Below are 18,269 nucleotides of genomic sequence, written 5' to 3'. Positions count from 1 at the left end.
TTTCTGGGCAGGGCTGTACCAGACCAAGAAGACACTGCCCCAGGGGCTCGTAATCTGAGTGAGACAGTCCAATTATCTACAATTTATGGAGCTCAATTGGAGTGAGTTCAGAAAGGAGCAACCTGAACAATTAAGGGACCAGAGGGCTCGGCTTCTGGGGCAAGATAAAAGGCAGGAGGTCTGAGGCAGCAGTAGTGGTTTCAGGGGGAGTGGTGACTAAGGGGGAGGGCCGGCAGGGATGTCTGCCAGCGAGGGAGAGTTAAAGGGGGCAGACACCTGTGAGGGAGGGGGCAGAACGAGCGGGAACAAGGCAAGGGATATGAGCCCCCAGGTAGAGCGGGCAAGAGGCTTAGAGCTCAGACCCAGCCTCTGGGAGTCAAGCCATGTTGAGCAAGTAGTAAATTTTGGCTTTCCCGGCCCAGGCCCTGGCTTGAGGGAATCCCAGGAAGCTCCAGAGAGCAAAGCAAGCAGCAGGGTTGTGTCTCTGACAGAAAGAAGCCTAGACCTGGGGCCCGTGGAAAGCACAGGACCCATAAGAAGGCCATGAGATGAAGAAAATGGTGGTTTGCTGGGCTGGTTGAGCTCCAAAGTATCCTGAAATAGCCATTCCAGCCCTGCAGAGATCCCACAGAAAAAGAAGTCCCTAACCCAATTCAATTCTTAACTCAGACTCTATCTTAAATCTAGAGGTGTATTAGTTGAGAAGAAGCCCTGCTTCTGGACCAGGTTCTACTGCCAGGCTGTGTGACCTTGGGCAAGTCCTTTCTTTTCTCTGGGTCTGTTTTCTCCTCTATTGAACAATGGGAGTTTGAAATGAAGTATGGGATGGTTTTAAAAAAAACAACAACAACCAAGGGGGGCCTTTTAAACTAGCTGAACCCTTCCCCTTTTAATGAAAACTTACATAGTATCCTACCATGTAAAACAGATAAAAGCAGTGCTTTATTAATAGAAATGTGTTCATTGGGATCAAATTTATGCCATTTACCTTATTATAAAGTGAATCAATCAGAATTATGGAGCTATTTTGATCAAATCAATGGTTTGAAATTAAAGGTTGCAGCTCTCGGTTGCTGTCTGAATCTGCCAGCACATCTGACCTTTGCAGAACTCCCGAAGCTCTTCTGTAAAGCCCGAGGGCACCACAGAATTCTGGGTGAAAACCATCACCTCAGTTATCCCCCCACATTTCTCCCAACTCAGACTTTTCCAAATCTAAACTATGTCTCTCTAGAGGACAGGCACTCTGTCTCCTTTTTCTGGTGTCCCCAGCACCCCAGGATCTTTACACCTGGCCTGGAGCTTTGCACAGAGTAGGGTTTATTTTTAAAGCTGTTGAATTGAATAAGGGGTCTTTGGTCAGGTAATGGAGGTGGGCCTTGGTTGGCAGGGTGCCATACACAGATGCAAGGGCTCTGCCCACTTCAGAGATCCCTCCCCAGATAACTGGGAGAAGCACTTTCGGAGAAGGAGGGTTTAAGACCTGGTCTTTGGGTGCACTGCTGTTGCCAAACTTCTTTTCACTTTAGCCACAATCCCCAGAAGGCTGAACTTCTGAGTGCCAAGAAGGCAGCCCAAACGAGGAATTTTTAGAGCTTGAATGTAGCCAACCTGAGCAGAATAGAGGAGATGGCCCAGGCAAGAAGAAGCAGAGTAAACGTGATTTATGTACACTTGGACATAGAATGACGACTGTGTAAATGACTGCAAATGAAAGGCTGGGGTACTGCAGACTCCAGGTTGTTTCCTGTGCAGCCTTGATTGTGATTCACCTTGTCTGTGACTTCAGGTTGTCTTAGGAGGGATATTGGAATTAGTTTTTTTGTTCCTTTTGTATCCACTGCAGCATTTATTAAAACAAGATTTTTTTTTTCACTTAGATTCGTGGTGCAAAATTCAAAAGAAACACAAAGGTATATACTGAAAAAAAAGCATGTCTTCTTTCTCTCCCAGCTACACAATTCTTTTCCCCAGAGGCAGCACCGGTTACCAATTTCTTGACTTATCCTTCCATAGATATTTTACGTCTACACTATATTCAGACATCCTTCCAGAGATATTCTATACAAATGCAAATATAAGCAAGTACTTGTGTGGGTGTTTATATTTCCCTTTTCCCCTTCCCACAGAAATGGAAGCATATCGTACACACCACTCTTCGTGTTCTTTTTAATGATCACATAGTATTCTACTGTAGGTATGTGTCAAATTGATGACATTTCAGTTCTTTCTAATAGTTTCTATTATTCATGATGCTGTACATACATCACTTGGCAGAGATGTGAGTGTATCTTACTAGAATCGTTATTACTATTGAGTCCTTGAGCCAAAATTTAAACTCAACTTTGGGGCTGCAGGAGAGGATGCTCTGGAATGCCATGGCCTCATTTTGCCTCCCTTTGCCATCTTTGCTGCTTCTCTTGACCTTCAAGTTGGTGTGACTAAGTGCCATTCTGGGACATTAAAGAGAAGGCAGGCAAAGGCTTCTGAGTGGCCTGGTAGGGATCTCTTGAGATGTCCCCATTGGCTGACAATTTCTGCTTCATGATGTTCCTTGCCCCTTGAACCATTTAAGCAGTGGTGAGAGATGACAGACTGGTTTTAGAGGCCAGGAAAATAATGAAAACCCATGTAGCTAGCTGCATGTAAGATGACAAATGGCAAGTGACACCTGGCTTCAGTGTCAGGGACCAAATGGGAATTTACAGGACTGAGGCTGACTAGGAAAGAGCACATCCCACCTGAAGAGGGCAGATTCCGTTCTAGGCGGCAGTGGAGATCCAATGCTGTTAGATCTTCTGACTATTTAAGGGGAAGTGAGAAATTTGGGTTTTATGTGAATTCTCCCCAATTTGTATACAATAATAATAGTAATAACAAACACATAGCATTTACTATGTGTCAGATACTATTCTAAGAGCTTTAGATATAACCCAATACTCATAGTAACCCTATGAGGTAGAGTACTATTTTTTAAATCTCCATTTTACAGATGAGCAAGATGAAGCACAGAGAGTTTAAGTAACCTTCCCAGAGTCACAGAGAACAAGTGGCAGAGGCAGGATGCAAACCTAAGCTATGTTGTTAATGACTACACTGCACAACCTCTTATAGAGGAAACCCAACTCAAATTTAAATACTGAATAGATCAACACTGCCAAGTTAAATAAAATAGCTCTGGAAGCTCCAGGTGGAGACTTCTACATTAGAAAGGGTTTGGCATGAGGCTGGCTGTTGCTCTGATGGTCCTGCAAACCTCAACATTGACTGAGTTCCCCTGCCATCATTCAGACCCAGGCCAGGTGTCAGCATGGCCTAGGAGCCAGGTGAAAGCCCTTCACCTGGCTTCAGTCACACTGCCTGCTTTTTCAATCACTCTCGAGAACAGGATGAGGGTACAGGGCTGGGGCCAGTTGACCTAGCTTTGGGTCCTCAACAGGTCATGAAACCAGGGATGGAAAGCTGCTGGCACTGGTCTTAGAGTTGGAATTCTTGGCTTCTAGTCCTGGCCTTCTGCTGTGCATTTTGCTTGCTTATTTTGGGTGAGTGGATCTTTTGGCCTCTTCAAGCCTCAGTTTTTTCATCTGCAAACCTAAACTAATTTCTACTGCACATGGTTATTGTGAGGATTAGCAGGACACTGTGTGTATGTATACACGCAGTACAAGTGGAAAAGGATATTCTAAGCAGTAGAGCTAATTTGGGGGACAGGAAGCTGTCATTTCCCAGAGAAAGTTACCCCAAGATGGAGCCAGGGAAGAGGAACTGTCTCTTCCTCTCATCCCAGCCTTCTCAGGGCTATGTCTTTCATTCCAAGCTCTTTTGTCCACTAGGCCACAAATGAGCCATATCTGACCCTGGGCATTGATTCCAGGAGTCCAAGGGCCCAGGGCATCTTGAAATTAACCATCAGTGTTTGTTTGCCAATAAATCTACCTTTGCAATTTTCCTCTTCACCTGTATGCTTTTCCATGTTAATTTTCAGGTTTGTGTTCTGGGTTCAACAAGGCTAAGATCAATACAGGAGTCTCTGACCTTTCCTCAAGAACGGCTACCTACAGTCTTAGTATCTGTGAATAGCAGGTTCCTCAAGAAAAACAAAAACAAAAAACCAACCCAAGTGCTGAAAGTGAAACTCGATATTACAGAGAAGCCTGGTCATGCATGTCATCAAGCACTTTGTGGCAGGATGCTGTGTGCTCGTTGAGAATAAAGCCTCCTGCTTCCTGTACCAGCAGGAGGGTCATGAGGGGACAAGACAGAGGAGAAGAGGGAACAAGGAGATGGCAAGAGAGGACAGATCCTGGGAACGGGGGAAAAAGAGAGGGGCCAAAGGAATAAATACGGATGTGCTCTAGTGTTCCAGGGCAGGCAGGAATTGTGTTCTCTGCATCTCTCCAGTCTTGTGACAATGTGATCATGAGTTAAGGCTGTTCAAATAGATGCTATGGAGCCCTGTATAGAGTCTTACAGAGCCTCCCACTCTGTTCAGTTCCTGTTCTAATTCCTCTTCTACTCAGGGCAGCCCACCAGGGGTGTATGCCTTTGAGTCTGGATGTGAGTTGAAGTGAGTTGGCCAAAATGGTCAGAATGTGGAAGGCCTTGAATACCAGCTTTCGATTTTTTCCCAAACAATGGGAAACATTAGAGGGGCAGGATGCCAGGCCAGTGCTCCAGGAGGCTCCTGGCTCTGTGCGAAGGTGTCTGGGCTGCAAGGGCAGGAGGCTAGAGGCAGGGATGCCAGCTGGGAGGTAATGAAGATCTGGGCAGACAACAGCAGTGACGAAGGAGGGATCAGTTTAGGATATAGAATATATATATGGGGTGGTGGCAGATGTAATCTGGGACACATGGCAGGAGGGTGGAAAGGGCCACTGGAGGAGTCCCAGAAGATGATTGGCTTCTTGTTCCAGGGGCCAGGAGGAAAGGCAGGACTATTAACGTAAACGGTGACTTGGCCCCTTAATGGCTCTGGTCCCTCCTCAGGAAAATGCTGTTCTTGCAGCCCTGAGCTCCCTTTAGTCCAGAGCATGGCTGGACGGGACGGGCCGGCTCAGGGCTGCGGTCGCGAGCTCTGTCTTGTCGCTGGGGTCCAGGGAGACTAAAAGCCTGAACGGGCTGAAAAAGAAGGGCGACACTCGGCCCCAATCCCTCCCGTGTCCCGCCCAGGCCCCTGCCTCTGGCCCGGCTGGTCGGAAAGCGAAGGAAGGTCAGAAGCGAAGGAGAGCGGGCTACTGCGGGCAGGGTTAGGGATGGGAACGGGCCTGAACGCGGGAGAAGCGCGCCAAGTGGGAGAAAGGAACCAACGAGGAAGAACCCGCTCTGCAGGCGCCCACGGACCCTAGCGCCAGGCCCGGTTCCGCGGCTGCGCCTCCGCCTCCCTGGTGCCTCCAGCCTGGGTAGGAGGAGCCACAGCGCCACCCAGCGGCCGGTGTCGGGGAACAGCAGTCCGGGCTCTTTCGTGGCCCCAGAAGAGTCGGGGAGCTGGGTGGAACAGGACAGTGGGGAGCCTAGAGGAAAGCGGGTACCAGCGCGGGCACAGAGTGGTTGATAGGCCCTCCGTTTACTTCACCTACCAGTCCATCCGGCATATGGCACCAGTTGAATCTTACTCCAGGTCAGCTCTCAAGCTCAACATCTTCCATGGCTCCCAATGGGTCACCATATGAAGCCCACACATTCCCTGGGCCTGACCTTCACGGCCTTCTGTGTTTTTACCTCAGGCTATCTTTCAAGCTCATCTCTTGCCACCCACTCCACACATCCTGTACCACTCATTCCTGCTCAGATGACCCACCCACCACTTCTGCATCTACATCCATTCACTCAGTGAGCATTGACTAAGGCACTGGGAAGGTAATAAATAAGACAGACAAGGTCCTTGTCTGCTCAGAGCTTACATTCAAATGGAGAAACAGGCAATAAACAAGAAAGCCAAAGTATAAACAAGATCGTTCCAAATAGTTACAAGTGCTAGATCATATAAAAAGTAGGGTGGTATGATAGAGTGTCTGCGGTGAGAAGGGTACTACTATACCTAGAGTAGCCAGGAAAAACCTTTCTGAGAAAGCGGTATCTGAGCTCGGACCTGATCATAGGAGCATTGCAAAAATCTGGGGGAATAACATTTCAGGCTGAGAAATGGCATGTACAAAGGTCCTGAGACAGGAACAAGCTTAGCATATCAGAGGAAAATAAATAAGGCAGGGTGGCTGTAGGAGAGTGAAGGGAATATGCTAGGTGAGGTTGGAGACATAGACAATTGGCAGGTCGTGTAGGGCACTGTGGGCCATGGTAAGGAGTCTGGAATTTATTTTGATTTAGATGGGAAACTAGGAGAGGGCGTTAGGAGGGGAGAGACATGATCTGGTTTGCATTTTTAAGAGATACTCTGAGTGAACTGTGCATGGGGTGCAAGACTGGAAGCAGGGAGACCAGTTAGGAGGCCATTGCAGTGGTCTATCAGAGAGGTGGTGGTGGCCTGGACTAGGTGGTGACAATGGAGGTGAGAGAAATGGTCAGATTCTAGAGGTATTTTGACCAATTTCTGTTCATGTGTTTTCTCCCCAACCAACCCAGGAGCCTCTTGAGCTTCTTCATGTCTGAGTGAGTTTTGGATTCCCATCCTACACCCCTAAGCAGTTAGTTTCTCTGCGACCTGCCACAGTGAATGTAACAGGAGGTAATGGCAGTTGGATAGAAACTTAGGCATGGCGCAGAAGTTCTGAGACTTCCTTCTAGTTGCTCTAATGGGCTTCTCCATCTCCCTTTTTCCTTCTTCACCCCTTAGTGTCACCTAAAAGAATCTAAGTATGTTTTGGAGGGAAGAAAACGCAGGAGTTATGGAGTTGCTCCTCTGCGCTAGCAACTGGGCTCCATGGCTTCACGTAGATTACTTCATTTGGGTTAACTTATTTCATATTTATAAAAACATCTAATCCTATCCCTTCATTTTAGAGATAAGCAGATTAAGAACCCTAAAAGGAAAAGGGACTTTATGAAGTTGGGTAGAAAGGCGAAGTTGTCATAGCATAAAGTAGTCACTATTTTGAGTCCCTCATAGACCCCTCTTCCCATTTAACACCCAAATACTGTTTGTCTACAACCATTTTGCTAAGGTCTTTTTCAGTCTCTTGTTAATTGTTAGCACTGCATAATCCCAATAAATCTCTGGGTGAAACTGCAGGTCTTGAAAAGGATTCAAGGTTTCATGAAGTCAATGAAAGTGATGTTGGAGACCCTCTCTAATGTCATGTAAAGTCTTTGATAAATGGGGATTTGGCAAAGATAGGCCAGTTACCCCTGGCAGAAGAGAAAATTGACCTGGGTAATGACAGGATCAAGGCTTCAAAGAGAATGATTCAACTCTCAAAGGATTACAAGAGGTCCTTGGGATAACTGAAGAAGCGCTCTAATTTTGGAAAAACAAAACAAAATCTCTGCTTGTGACTGTGCTGCAAAAGTCAATATTATCCTCTCATGTACTTTGGTCAGGAAAATTACATTATCCCCCAGTGCTTGACTCATTCTTTGTTCATTGTAAGAATTAGTGCATATTTGCAATTATGTATACATTTATACATTTTGTACATTTTAAATGGAAACTAAAATATTTTCCATGTTTCCAATTTTATTTCACAAGATGAAGTCCTAACCAAATCCTTTTCCCCTTTTCTTCTGCTCTACTGTGAAATGTTGGTCCCCATTTCAAGTGGATTCATTGTAAGTGGCCTTTTTCTAGCACCACTTATCCTCAAATAACAAGGACTTCATGTAGCCAAAGCCTTCTCTTCACCCAGTGGTTGTAAAGCCTGGCTGCACACTAGAATCACTTGTGGAGTTTTCTAAACAATGCTGAAGCTGGGACTCCCATCCCGGACTAATTAAATCAGACTCTCTGCTGGTAAGGCCAGAACTAAAACTCTCCAGGTGATTCTGATATGCTGCCAGGGCTGTGAGCCACTGCCATGCTTCTTCCTCGCCCATGCTGAGGCTGCAAGAGACAGGCTGTCTGCAGTTGGACTGACCTGAAGAGAGAGTGCCAGGGCCTGGGCCTGGGCCTGGCTGAAGGAGGGAGAGCTCAGAGAGGCAGCTGCAGGGTGATGGTAGCTTAGTCCAGGAGTGAAATGGTGACATATGGCTTGTAGAGCTACTTCCTTGGCACAGCTATTGTGCCTTTTACTCCCTTAGCACTGTGGGTGTATTGCCTCCTCTGCTTTTGTATGTAGCAGGTTAGTGTGGGACCTGCAATCCCTCACCTCTCTTTCCTATGCCCAAGGCCAAGAGAACCTGGCTCCCTCCTCTTGGGCATGCAGTGAGACAAAAACTCTAATGTTGTAGTGGGTGATATCATGGTTGTCCAATGCATAAAGTCATGTTATTGTGTGGATTTATAATGTGTCTGTTTCCTGCTGTTTGCCAGCACCCAGCGCAGGGTTTGATATATAGTACTTGCTCAGTAGGTATATTTTGAATGAATAAGTTGAACACAGGCAGGATATAATCAGTACCACGATTAAGGGACAAAGTGTTATTGAAGTACAGAGGAGGAAGAGATTTTTTTCCAGCTTGAGAGAGGGGGGAATGTGGAAGTCTTCATAGCAGAGGTGGCATTTGAGCTGGACTTTGAAAACTAGGAAAGTCAGTGATAGGCAGAGATGGAAAGAGGGCATTCCAGGCAGAAGAGACAATGTGAGCCAAGGGTAGGAGATGAGACAGTGCAGAGCTCATTCAGAGACTAACCAGTAGGGCAGTGGGGCGTGGATGTGGGTATATGAGCACCTATGGGGGAAGATCAGACTGGTAGGATATGATCAGAAAACAAAGAGCCTTGAATGGGATGCTCAGAAGTTTACACTTGATTCTACAGACAATGTGGAGCCATTGATGTTTTTGATGTTTTCCAGGGGTGTGATGTTTGCTTAAGGAAGATTAGCTGTGTCCTGTAGGTAACTCAACTATGGTAGCAATTATTTCACAAAATCTCTGTCAAGTGCCTCTGAAGCGTGTGGGACTGTGCTGGGTAGAGGATGGATCAGAGCTGGAGTGACTGGACAAGAGACTGGTTGATAGGCTATTGCAGTAGTCCAGGCAAAAGCTACTGAAGGCCTGAAACAGCTTAGTGGGAGTCAGGGTGGAAAGTAGGGGAAGGATCTGAACATCTTACAAAAGAATGATGGAACTTGGTGACTGTTTTAGGTGGGGGTGAAGGAAAGAGAAGAAAGACTGAGTGAGTAATGATAACAATCAGCATGTGAGTGGTTCCTTTGTGCCAGCTGTTTTGCCAAGTGCTTCATGTACTACACTGTCTAATTCTCACAATAACCCTTGTGATAGATGAGGACACCAAGGTTCAAGGAAGTAAAGGAACTCTTGCTCAAACTCATACAAGTAGGAGATGGTGATGGCAGCAGTGGCCCATCTACAGTGGCTGCTGCCAAGATGTTGGCTGCAGCAGGAAGGTGTGGTCCAGGCCTCCTGCTCCACAGAGCAGGCAGGAGCCCTATTCCCCAGGCCTGGGCGTCCTACTTTACAAAGGAGGCAGGAGACCCACCCTCCCAGGTGGAGCTGCAGCTGCCCAGGTTGTGACTGCAGATCTGAGCATCCCTGTGCTCTTGAGGGGCTGACAGCAGGCAGGAGCCCTGCCCTCCTGGGCACAGCTGCAGCTGCCCAAACCACGGTTGCAGACCTGGGCCTCCTGCTCCCCCAGGCACAGCGTAGCTGCCCAAACCTTGGCTGCAGACTCAGGTATCCCAGCACTTTTAGGGGCCCAGGAAGGCCCCCCACCCTCACAGGCTCAGAAGTGCCTGCTCCCGCTGCCTGGCTTCTCCCTGCTGCTGGCGCCTCCTCTGATCTTGGAGCAAGGTTGGGCCAAGCCTGGGCACCATGAACAGCAGCAGAAGGCAGATAGGTTCCTTGGTGAAAGGGGGCGGGTCCCCGGTGAGGCCCTACCTTCAGGCCAGCAAGGGTCTGAAGGCTTGGGGCCAGGCTGCCAGTCCCACAGACTGGAGTGGGAACTTGTGGTGCCTTTTCTGGGCCTGCCCGTGGCTGCCCATGGGCCAATCGGTGCACACTTCCTCCCCTCTGAGGCCCATAAAAGCCCTGGGTTCAGCCAGAGTTGAGCAGATGACAGGATGACCAGCTGCAGTGAGGAGCTACCCTCTCTGCTGAGAGCTTCAGAGACCTGCAGAGATGTCAGGACTACCAGCTGCAGAGAGGAGCTACCCTCTCCAGGGCCTCCTCTCTGCTGAGAGCTGCAGAGATGACAGGATGACCTGCCTGCAGAGGAGCTACCCACTGTAGGTCCCCTCTGAGCTGTTCTAACACTCAGTAAAGCTCCTCTTTGTCTTGCTCACCCTCCACTTGTCTGCATACTTCATTCTTCCTGGATGCAGGACAAGAACTTGGGCAAAAGTGTCACTGACCACAGAGGTTTCCGGCCAGAAAACTGACACCCCAAAGATCCTGTAACAATGGCGCTGGCTAGACTTGGAACTCATATGGTCTGGCTCCGGAGACCATGCTGTGACCTCCATGTTATGCTGCTTTTGGGGAAGTGGAGTGGGCTCATGTTTTCTTGGCAAAGTAATTTGGCAGCTCAGTCAGGACACCAGCCTCTCTCCTGACCATGCTCTCCTTTCCCCATTTATGTGAAAGCAGTGTTAGTGATGGAGAGCCCTGTCTGCCACCCCTCCAGCAGTTGTCCCCAAGTGACCTTCCTCCTATGGTGGGACAATGGGTCTGGTGAAGAGGTGTAGGAGAGGTGAGGCTCGCAGACTAGAACCGAAGGCTGCAACAAAAGCAAGAACTGGCAATCCCCAGGCCACGTAGAGCCTAGACTTGTTTAGCCCTCATGGAGGTAGGTTTGTTGGTTTTTATACTTGAGCCAACATTTATGAATTAGGGGGCTTCGTGTTAGAATCCCCAGTCCTAACTTCCCTTGAAGAATGAGAAGATTGGCAACACTGGACCTACACTCCCCAAGACAACCCTGGGCTTCAGCTGCCTCCTTTGCACATGTCCTGCAGTTCTCAGCACTCAAATTGGAGTCTGCACTTTTCCCCAACCTGGCCTACTTCACTGTGTACAGTGATCTGCCTGATCCCTGCAGGTGGCTGGCTTTGTGAGTCCTTGTCTTGAATGGTCTACTACAGTTTACCCTTTCTTCCTGAGATTTGAGCTGACAGAGAGCTGGGCACAGGGTCAACGTCTCTGGTCCCACCCCCTCCCCAAGCCACAGACCTTCCTAATGCAGCAAGCTCAACTCCACAAAGCCATGAAGGGAGGGTTATCATCAAGTCTTACCATTTATTTCTTTATGGGGTTAAACAAGAGCAGAGAGGCCTCTGCCCCACAATGCAACAAAACAGAAAGCAGTACACATACAGAGACTCTCACCGAAACACAGAGACAGGGTAAGAGGGAGGGCAGAGACAACTGAATCATAGCTGGGTAAGGGAGGAAGGGATGGGGGACTACTAGGAAACCAGTTTGGAGACTCCGTCATAGGAACTAGTGCAAGAAAGTCCTACTCATGAAGCACAGTGTAGAAAATGGCATAAGAAAGCTGCCCGACTCTGCTGCCCGTGATGGAGGGCAGGGGCAGCCGGAGAGGTGGTGGAAGATTAGGGTGGTGGGGTGGATGGGGGCAGTCAAATGACTTTGAGGTGGAGTGAGGTGCCCCTTTCCCCTGCCACTGGGCAAGGCCTTGGGCTGGTCTGAGCCAGGGGTCTCCTGGGCACTTGGTGAGGGGGAAGAGAGGATGGGAGTCTCCAAGGGTCCATTCCCTGGGGCCATATGGTTTCCCTTTACTTCCCAGTCCCTTTTCCCCTCCTGAGGATGCAGGAGTTAGAAGGCAGTACCTAGGGTCTCTCTGGAGCCCAAGCACCTGCCCCTTTACTTATACATAAGCATGTCTGGAAAGGAGCCAGCACCTCTTCCCCTCCCCAGCTGAAAAGAGCACTCTAGGGATGGGGTATGTGACCAGGCCCAAAGTGCTGAGGGCCAAACAGGGGAGTGTGTAGGCAGGTCACAGGGGTAGGGTTGGGGGATAGGCTGTAATAAACGAGAAAACTGGCAGGGAAGGACTCCCCAGTCTCATGTAATCAGTCTGAGACCCAGCTGAGGCCCATGAATGATTCCTTCTCCATTCATCCCTAAGCTGACCAAGGCGAGCTCTCCCTTCCCCATCCGCTTCTTGGTTTCACTCTCATGCAGCCCCAGGCCCTCCCTCCCATTCACTCACTAGCATCGCATCCCAGGACACAGGCCCTGCTGGCACTAAAGGTTCCCTGGCCTGTCCCAGGTATACAGCTCTGGCTCCTTTTCCTGTCCATTCGTATCAGCATTCAGATGTCCCAGGCAATGTGGGATCCCCCCTACTCCCCACCCCCACACAGCAGACCAGAGCAAGGCTAATGGCCCCCAAGGGGGCTCTCAATGCCTCTTCTCTTGTCCAGTCCTCTAGCCTGACTCAACAGTTTCTCAGCCAAGATATGACAGCACATTATCTTTAGTCAAAGGGTCTTCTTGCCAGTCCCTGGACTTTCTCTTGCACGAGGCCGGGGTGACTGGAGCAGAAGACCCTGCTACACGGTGAAGAGGAGTCTGGGTGTTTCACAATTGGGACAGTAACCCATGGAGTCAGGGATGGAAAGGTGTGAATACTCTTTGGTAGGCTGGGGACGGGGACAGGGTGGGGATAGGGGAGGCTCATCTCTGGAGAGCTCTGGGGCAATGCCACCAGGGTCTCCTTCATGGAGGCCTGGGCTAGGACAAGATAGGGGAGTATGAGGACCTGGGCCAGGCCTGACCCACTTGGGCTTAAGTCCCTCCTCCCCATAGAGATCGGAAATGGAAATGTCTTTGGCCCCAAGGCCAAGATCTCCAGGGCAAGAGTGGCCCTTGGGAGTATGTGCACCTTCTGTAAGATATGGTCCTTCAGACAGCGGCAGTCTAACCATGTGCCTGCAGCCTTTTGTTTTGAGGCCCAGCAACTCAGTTCCTGTGCTCTTTCCCCAGAGGGCTCCTAATGCAATTCTCACTGATTTGGGGAGCAGTTCTCGAGCCTACCTCAACACTTATCACCCATCTCCCCAAAGCCGGGTGGCAGTAGCCTATTCGGCCATGTCTTCAAGCCCTCTGCCCACATTTCTCCTCTCCTCTCCCCCTTCCCTATCTCCACTCTCTTTCACCATTCATTCTGTACCCCTTTCCTGCCCCTCATTGCCTAGGGTGGTGGGGCACAGCTTAACTGGGGCCCCGACCTAGCTGCAACTGTGTGCACCTCATCTCCCAGCCTGGTGCTTCACGTGTGATGGTCCCAGGTGGTGCAAGGTGTGCTGAAGTGGCAGGAGGGCCACTGCACTGTCTGCCGTCGCCTGTAGGGATATGGGCAGGAGGGAATTAAGGATCTTGGCAACAAAAGGAATGTGGAGTGGGGGAAAGAGCTTCTCCCCTCTATGCCCCCCAACATTCCCTGCAGGGCCAAGGCTGGGTGAGCAGCCTCCTTCCCTGGGGTCAGGGCTTTTGGCAGGGGTGGGCATATCCAGCCCCCATTTCCTCCCTTTTTTTGCTAAGCCCCATAGATGCGGGCTTGGGAGGGGTCACCTGCTGCTCCTGCCTTTTTCTTGCGGATGAGTTTTGCAGCTCCCTGAGGCCCTCTGGCCATTCTGTTGGAGCTGCTTTTGGGGTGGGGGTAGGTTGGGGGGATGTGTCCTTCCCCCATTTCCCCCGCCCCCACCTTATCCTACACCTCCCATGGGAGGAGCCCCCTCCCCCCCCGACCTGGGGGAGCTGGAGCTGATGTCAGTGTGGTGGAGGTCTGTCCTCCCTCCCTACTGTCACTCTTCCCGTGTCAGGCCCTCCTCTAGGGCAGGCAGTGTCTCCAGTCCCAGTCCGCCACCACCCTGGTTGCTGGAGAAGGACACCACGGTATGGAGGAGCATGAGAACAAGGACGCAGAGCCGGATCCTGCTAGGGCTGATGCGGGAGCCCCCAGAGACCGGCAGCAGGGCGGGCTTGTTGCTGACGCGGCCTGGGGGATCATGACGGGGGTGGTAGTGATGGTACTGTTGGTGGTAGTGGTGGAAATAGGAGTGGTGGAATTGCTGGTGGTGGGTTTTGGGGGCCTCAGACTCCTTGAACTTCTTCTTCTTCGCCTCACAGGAGACCCACTGCACATCACAGCACTTGGTTTCCAGACGCTTTGGTGAAGTATCCAGCAACCCTGCCAATGGATAAGGAAGGTGTGGTGGGGTGCTCGGGGAGCTGATAGCTATGCCTTACCTAGGGAGCAAGTTTCCAGAGCTGGGGCTGCTCAAGTAGCCTCATCTAAGGCTCCCTCCCCACAGCCCTCGACACTTGCCCTTTCTGAGCCCTTCTTTCCCGGGGACCCCAGCCAGTTTCTTCGGGATGACTCCCTGGGCATGTTCTGGGCAGAGAAAGACACTGGTGTTTTTCCCTATTCCACTTGGCCCTATCCCAACTTGGGGACGTCACTGCCCATTCGTCCAGCCACTGGCCTTCTTCTCACCTGACTCCCCTGTTGTTCTCCCTGCTCCCAACTCCTCTGACCTGATGCCTGCCCTGGGCCCCCGGCCTCCTCCCTCTTCCCCAGTGCCCTGCCTTTACCTGTACAGATAAAGCCAGGGAGCCCTCCGTACACCATTTCCTCATTGTCGGGGAGTATAAAGGGGCACCGGGTCTGCACCTCCAGGCAGTATTGCTTGCAGGGCACCCAGCGCTGGCATTCCTGCTGGGTCACGCTGAAGTATTCTGAGCACAGCCAGGCCTTGTAGACAGCCTGTGGGGAGAGGAAAGAGCATCAGCCCATGTGCTAGCCCCTTCCCACCTCAGAGGAGAGGGATGGGGGGACTTACTTGTGGTCTCTCAAGGGGGCCTCACCAACCTAACCCCAAGATCCAGCGGGTAGAGAGGAAGAAGGGCTTGGATCAAGGCCACTGCATCTTACCTAAGATCTCCCATCTCATAGCCAGTACTCCCAAGCACCCCAGTCTGCAGTCATCCAAGACTCAACATTTGTATGTTGGCAAAGATCACAAAATTACTGGAAGGTCAGAACTGGAAGGAGCCTTGCCAATCATTCCATGCAACCCTGTCATTTTACACTTGGTCCAAGGAAGTCTCTGACTTGTCTGAGACTACCTATATGTAATGAGGCAAATGTCAGTTCTGTTCAATTCAGCAAACATTTCTTTGGCTGATGGTATTGAGTTTCTAAATTGAAGAAAGAGAAAGAATAATCCTTGCTCTACCTCATTAGGGTGTTGTATGGATGAAATAATATGGCACATGTGAAAATGTTTTGTAAACTCTGAAGTGTAATGTAAATGTGAGGGGTTATTTTTAATAATAATAAAAAAACCCCAGAAATCTGCCTTACCAGGCACCACATGTGCCTTTGAGCTCTACTTGATCCGTGCTCTGCCCTATTGGCTTCTGCTCTGGCATGGAGCAGACATCACACACACTGCTACGTTTCATTTGGAACCTCTGCTTTGCAGTTTCACTTCATGGGTATGCTTCCTGTCCCTCATCTAGTCCACTCCTACCAGGCACTGGGTCCTAGCTAAGAAAGATTCCCTGCTCCATACTCTTTGGTTATCATCAAGCCCAGGGTTTCTTAACAGTGATACTACTGACATTATGGGTCAGATAATTCTTTGTTGTGGGGGCTGTCCTGTACACTGCAGGATATTGCACAGCATCTCTGGCCTCTACCCATTACACAGTAGTAGCATTCTCTCCCCTCACCTCTTGTGAAAACCAAAAAAAAAAAAAAAAAAAAATTGTCTCCAGCCATTGTCAAATGTTCCCCTGGGGTAGGGGTATTGTCTCCAGTTGTGAACCACTGATCTAGGTCCTTGCTCCTCAAAGTGTGGACCTGGATGAGCAGCATCACCATCACCTAGGAGCTTGTGAGAGATGCAGAATCTCAGGCTCCACCCCCGATCTGCCAAGTCAGCATCTGCATTTTAACAGATGCCCAGATGGCTCTCATGCACCTTGCCTGTTCCTGTCTTGCCACCCACATCCAGTCTTGTATCTTTAGGGGCGCTTTCTAGGTTCATTGTTGTTCCTCACAGCAATGGTTTGCAGACTTCAGTGTGCCTCAGAACCCCCTGAAGCATTTGTTAAATATGCAGATGTCTCCCTCTGTTTCAGCTTCAAGAGGACGGAGGTGGGCTCAGAATCTGCATTTCTGAGCCAGGTCCAGGTCACTGTGCCACAGGAGGCTCTTCTACCATATTCTGAGCAACATGGTTTCAGAAGCACTGTCAGTTTCTTATACTTACTTCAAACATTTTCACTAAACTACAAATAACTGCTGTGAACACGGACTTTGGCAATGCAATCCCACACTGGCCTTTTCCAAAGCAGGGAGGTACTAGTGGGTGATGGGGTAGGCTGTGTTGCCAACCAGTCCCCCAAAGAGCAAAGCATTGCTTGGGACTTTGGTATCTCACAGGCATCACAAATTTAACATGTTATAAATTTTAAAATGTAGGTCTTTTTTTTTAATCCCCAATCCACTGTCCTCCTCAAGTCTTGACCATTTCAGTGAGTGCCATGAAACCTAGATGTCAGCCTTCATTTCTGTTTCTCTGTATCCCCACATCTAGTCCATCAGCAAGGCATGCCAACTGTAGCTCCACATCTATGCCTTTGGGCAGGCCATCATCATCTCTCACCTGGATGACAGTCTCCCATCAGGCCTCTCCACCTGCACCCTTGCTCTTTCCAATCCACCGTCCGCACAGGAGGAAGAGTGGTCTCAAAACGCAATTGACTCATGTTACTCCTTTGCTCCAAACCCTTTGATGCATTTAGAATTAAGCTTCTGACCACAGACTTCTAGCCCTCATATAACTTTGCTCCTGTCTTTCTCTCCAACTTCATTTTCTTTCTTTTCCTTGAACATGCCCTACTTGTTCCCACCTCAGGGCCTTGGCACATGCTGTTCTTTTGGCCTGGAATGCTCTTCCCCCTACTCTTGACATGTCTGGGTCATTCTCATTTTTCAGGTCTCAGTTTAAATGTCCTCTCCTCAGAGAGTATCTCCCTTACCCCTCTCACCAAAGGATGCTGCCCTCATTATTCTCTTTTCCTTGTTTCTTCACCCCAAGTATTACTTTCTCTGCACTCTTGTTTTGTTCCTGTCAGCCCCACTAAAATGTGAGCTGCATGTAGGCAGACATGGGTTTGCTTTATTAACCGTTGTGTACTCGGCACAATATACACTTTAAAAAATCTGTTGAATGAATGAACAGGACAAGTAAATGAGAACATGTCCCTACGCTCATGAAAATTCCAGTTTCATGGGTAGACACATCTAACTTGAATCTATGGCATATGATCTATAGAAAGGAGAGTTCAAACCATGGACCACTGGAGGGAAGCAAGTAGAGCATCAGGGAAAGATTTCAGTGGTGGGAGAACAGTTGAGCTTGGACTCAAATCAGGATGTTAGACGGGGTGGGTAGAGATGAGGTAAATGGGCATTCCAGGCTGAGACAATAGCTTAAGCAAAGGTATGTCGGCAAACAAATCAATGGTGTGTTAAGAGAACAGAGAATGGTTTTGTATGAATGGAACGAAAACGGCATTGGTGATCTCTTGTTCATGGACATTTATTTCCACGTTTTCACTATTATGAACAACGCTCCAGTGACTATCTTTATACACACATTTCTCACACACTTGTGTTAAATTTTATTTATATAAATTCCTAAATATGAAATTACTGGGCTAAAAGAGTATGTGAAAAGGAACGGGAAAAGAGTGAAAGGAGGGTAAAAAAACAGGTGAAAATAGGAGGCAGGGTAAGAAAGCTGGAGGGCTAAAAGAGGGCAGGAAGAGAGGGGTTTGAGGGGTATGAGAGAGTGGCAGTTGGGGTAAGGGGTGGAAGACAGGAGGTGTATAGGAAAGAGAGGGTAAGGAATGGTAGTAATAGTGGGGGTAGGAGTTGGGGAGAAAGAGCCAGGGAATTAGAGGTGGAGGTTATGTAAGGGAGGTGAAGGGTTAAGAGTGGAGTGAGGGTGAAAGAAGTTGAAAGGTAGGGACATAAGAGAGGGTGAGATAGGGGTAAGCGGGGCTGTTAAGAGGAAGCAGTAAGAAACATGGAGTAAGAAAGATGGGTAAGAACAAGCAGGGGGTGAATAAGATGGAATAAGAGTGGCTAAGAGAGATGGGGTGTAAGAAAGCAAAGGTAAGAAAGAGGAATAAGAGAGCGCAAGAAGGGGCGGAGA

General features: G+C 49.3%; 1 protein-coding gene across 1 annotated transcript in view; it reads right to left on the bottom strand.

Annotated features, from left to right (window-relative positions):
* Positions 1 to 11,290: 11,290 nt before the first annotated feature.
* Positions 11,291 to 18,269, bottom strand: part of NALF2 (NALCN channel auxiliary factor 2) — a 28,184-nt gene continuing 21,205 nt past the window's right edge. Inside the window, exons 2-3 of the mRNA XM_054473101.2 lie at positions 14,632 to 14,803; positions 11,291 to 14,227 (exon numbers count right to left, since the gene is read on the bottom strand). Of these exons, the coding sequence (XP_054329076.1) occupies positions 13,842 to 14,227; positions 14,632 to 14,803 (558 nt within the window). The 3' untranslated portion in view covers positions 11,291 to 13,841. The remainder of the gene's footprint in view (positions 14,228 to 14,631; positions 14,804 to 18,269) is intronic.

The sequence above is a fragment of the Pongo pygmaeus genome, chromosome X (genome assembly GCF_028885625.2).
Source record: "Pongo pygmaeus isolate AG05252 chromosome X, NHGRI_mPonPyg2-v2.0_pri, whole genome shotgun sequence".
NCBI lineage: Eukaryota > Metazoa > Chordata > Mammalia > Primates > Hominidae > Pongo > Pongo pygmaeus.
This window is presented reverse-complemented; position numbering and strand designations above follow the sequence as displayed.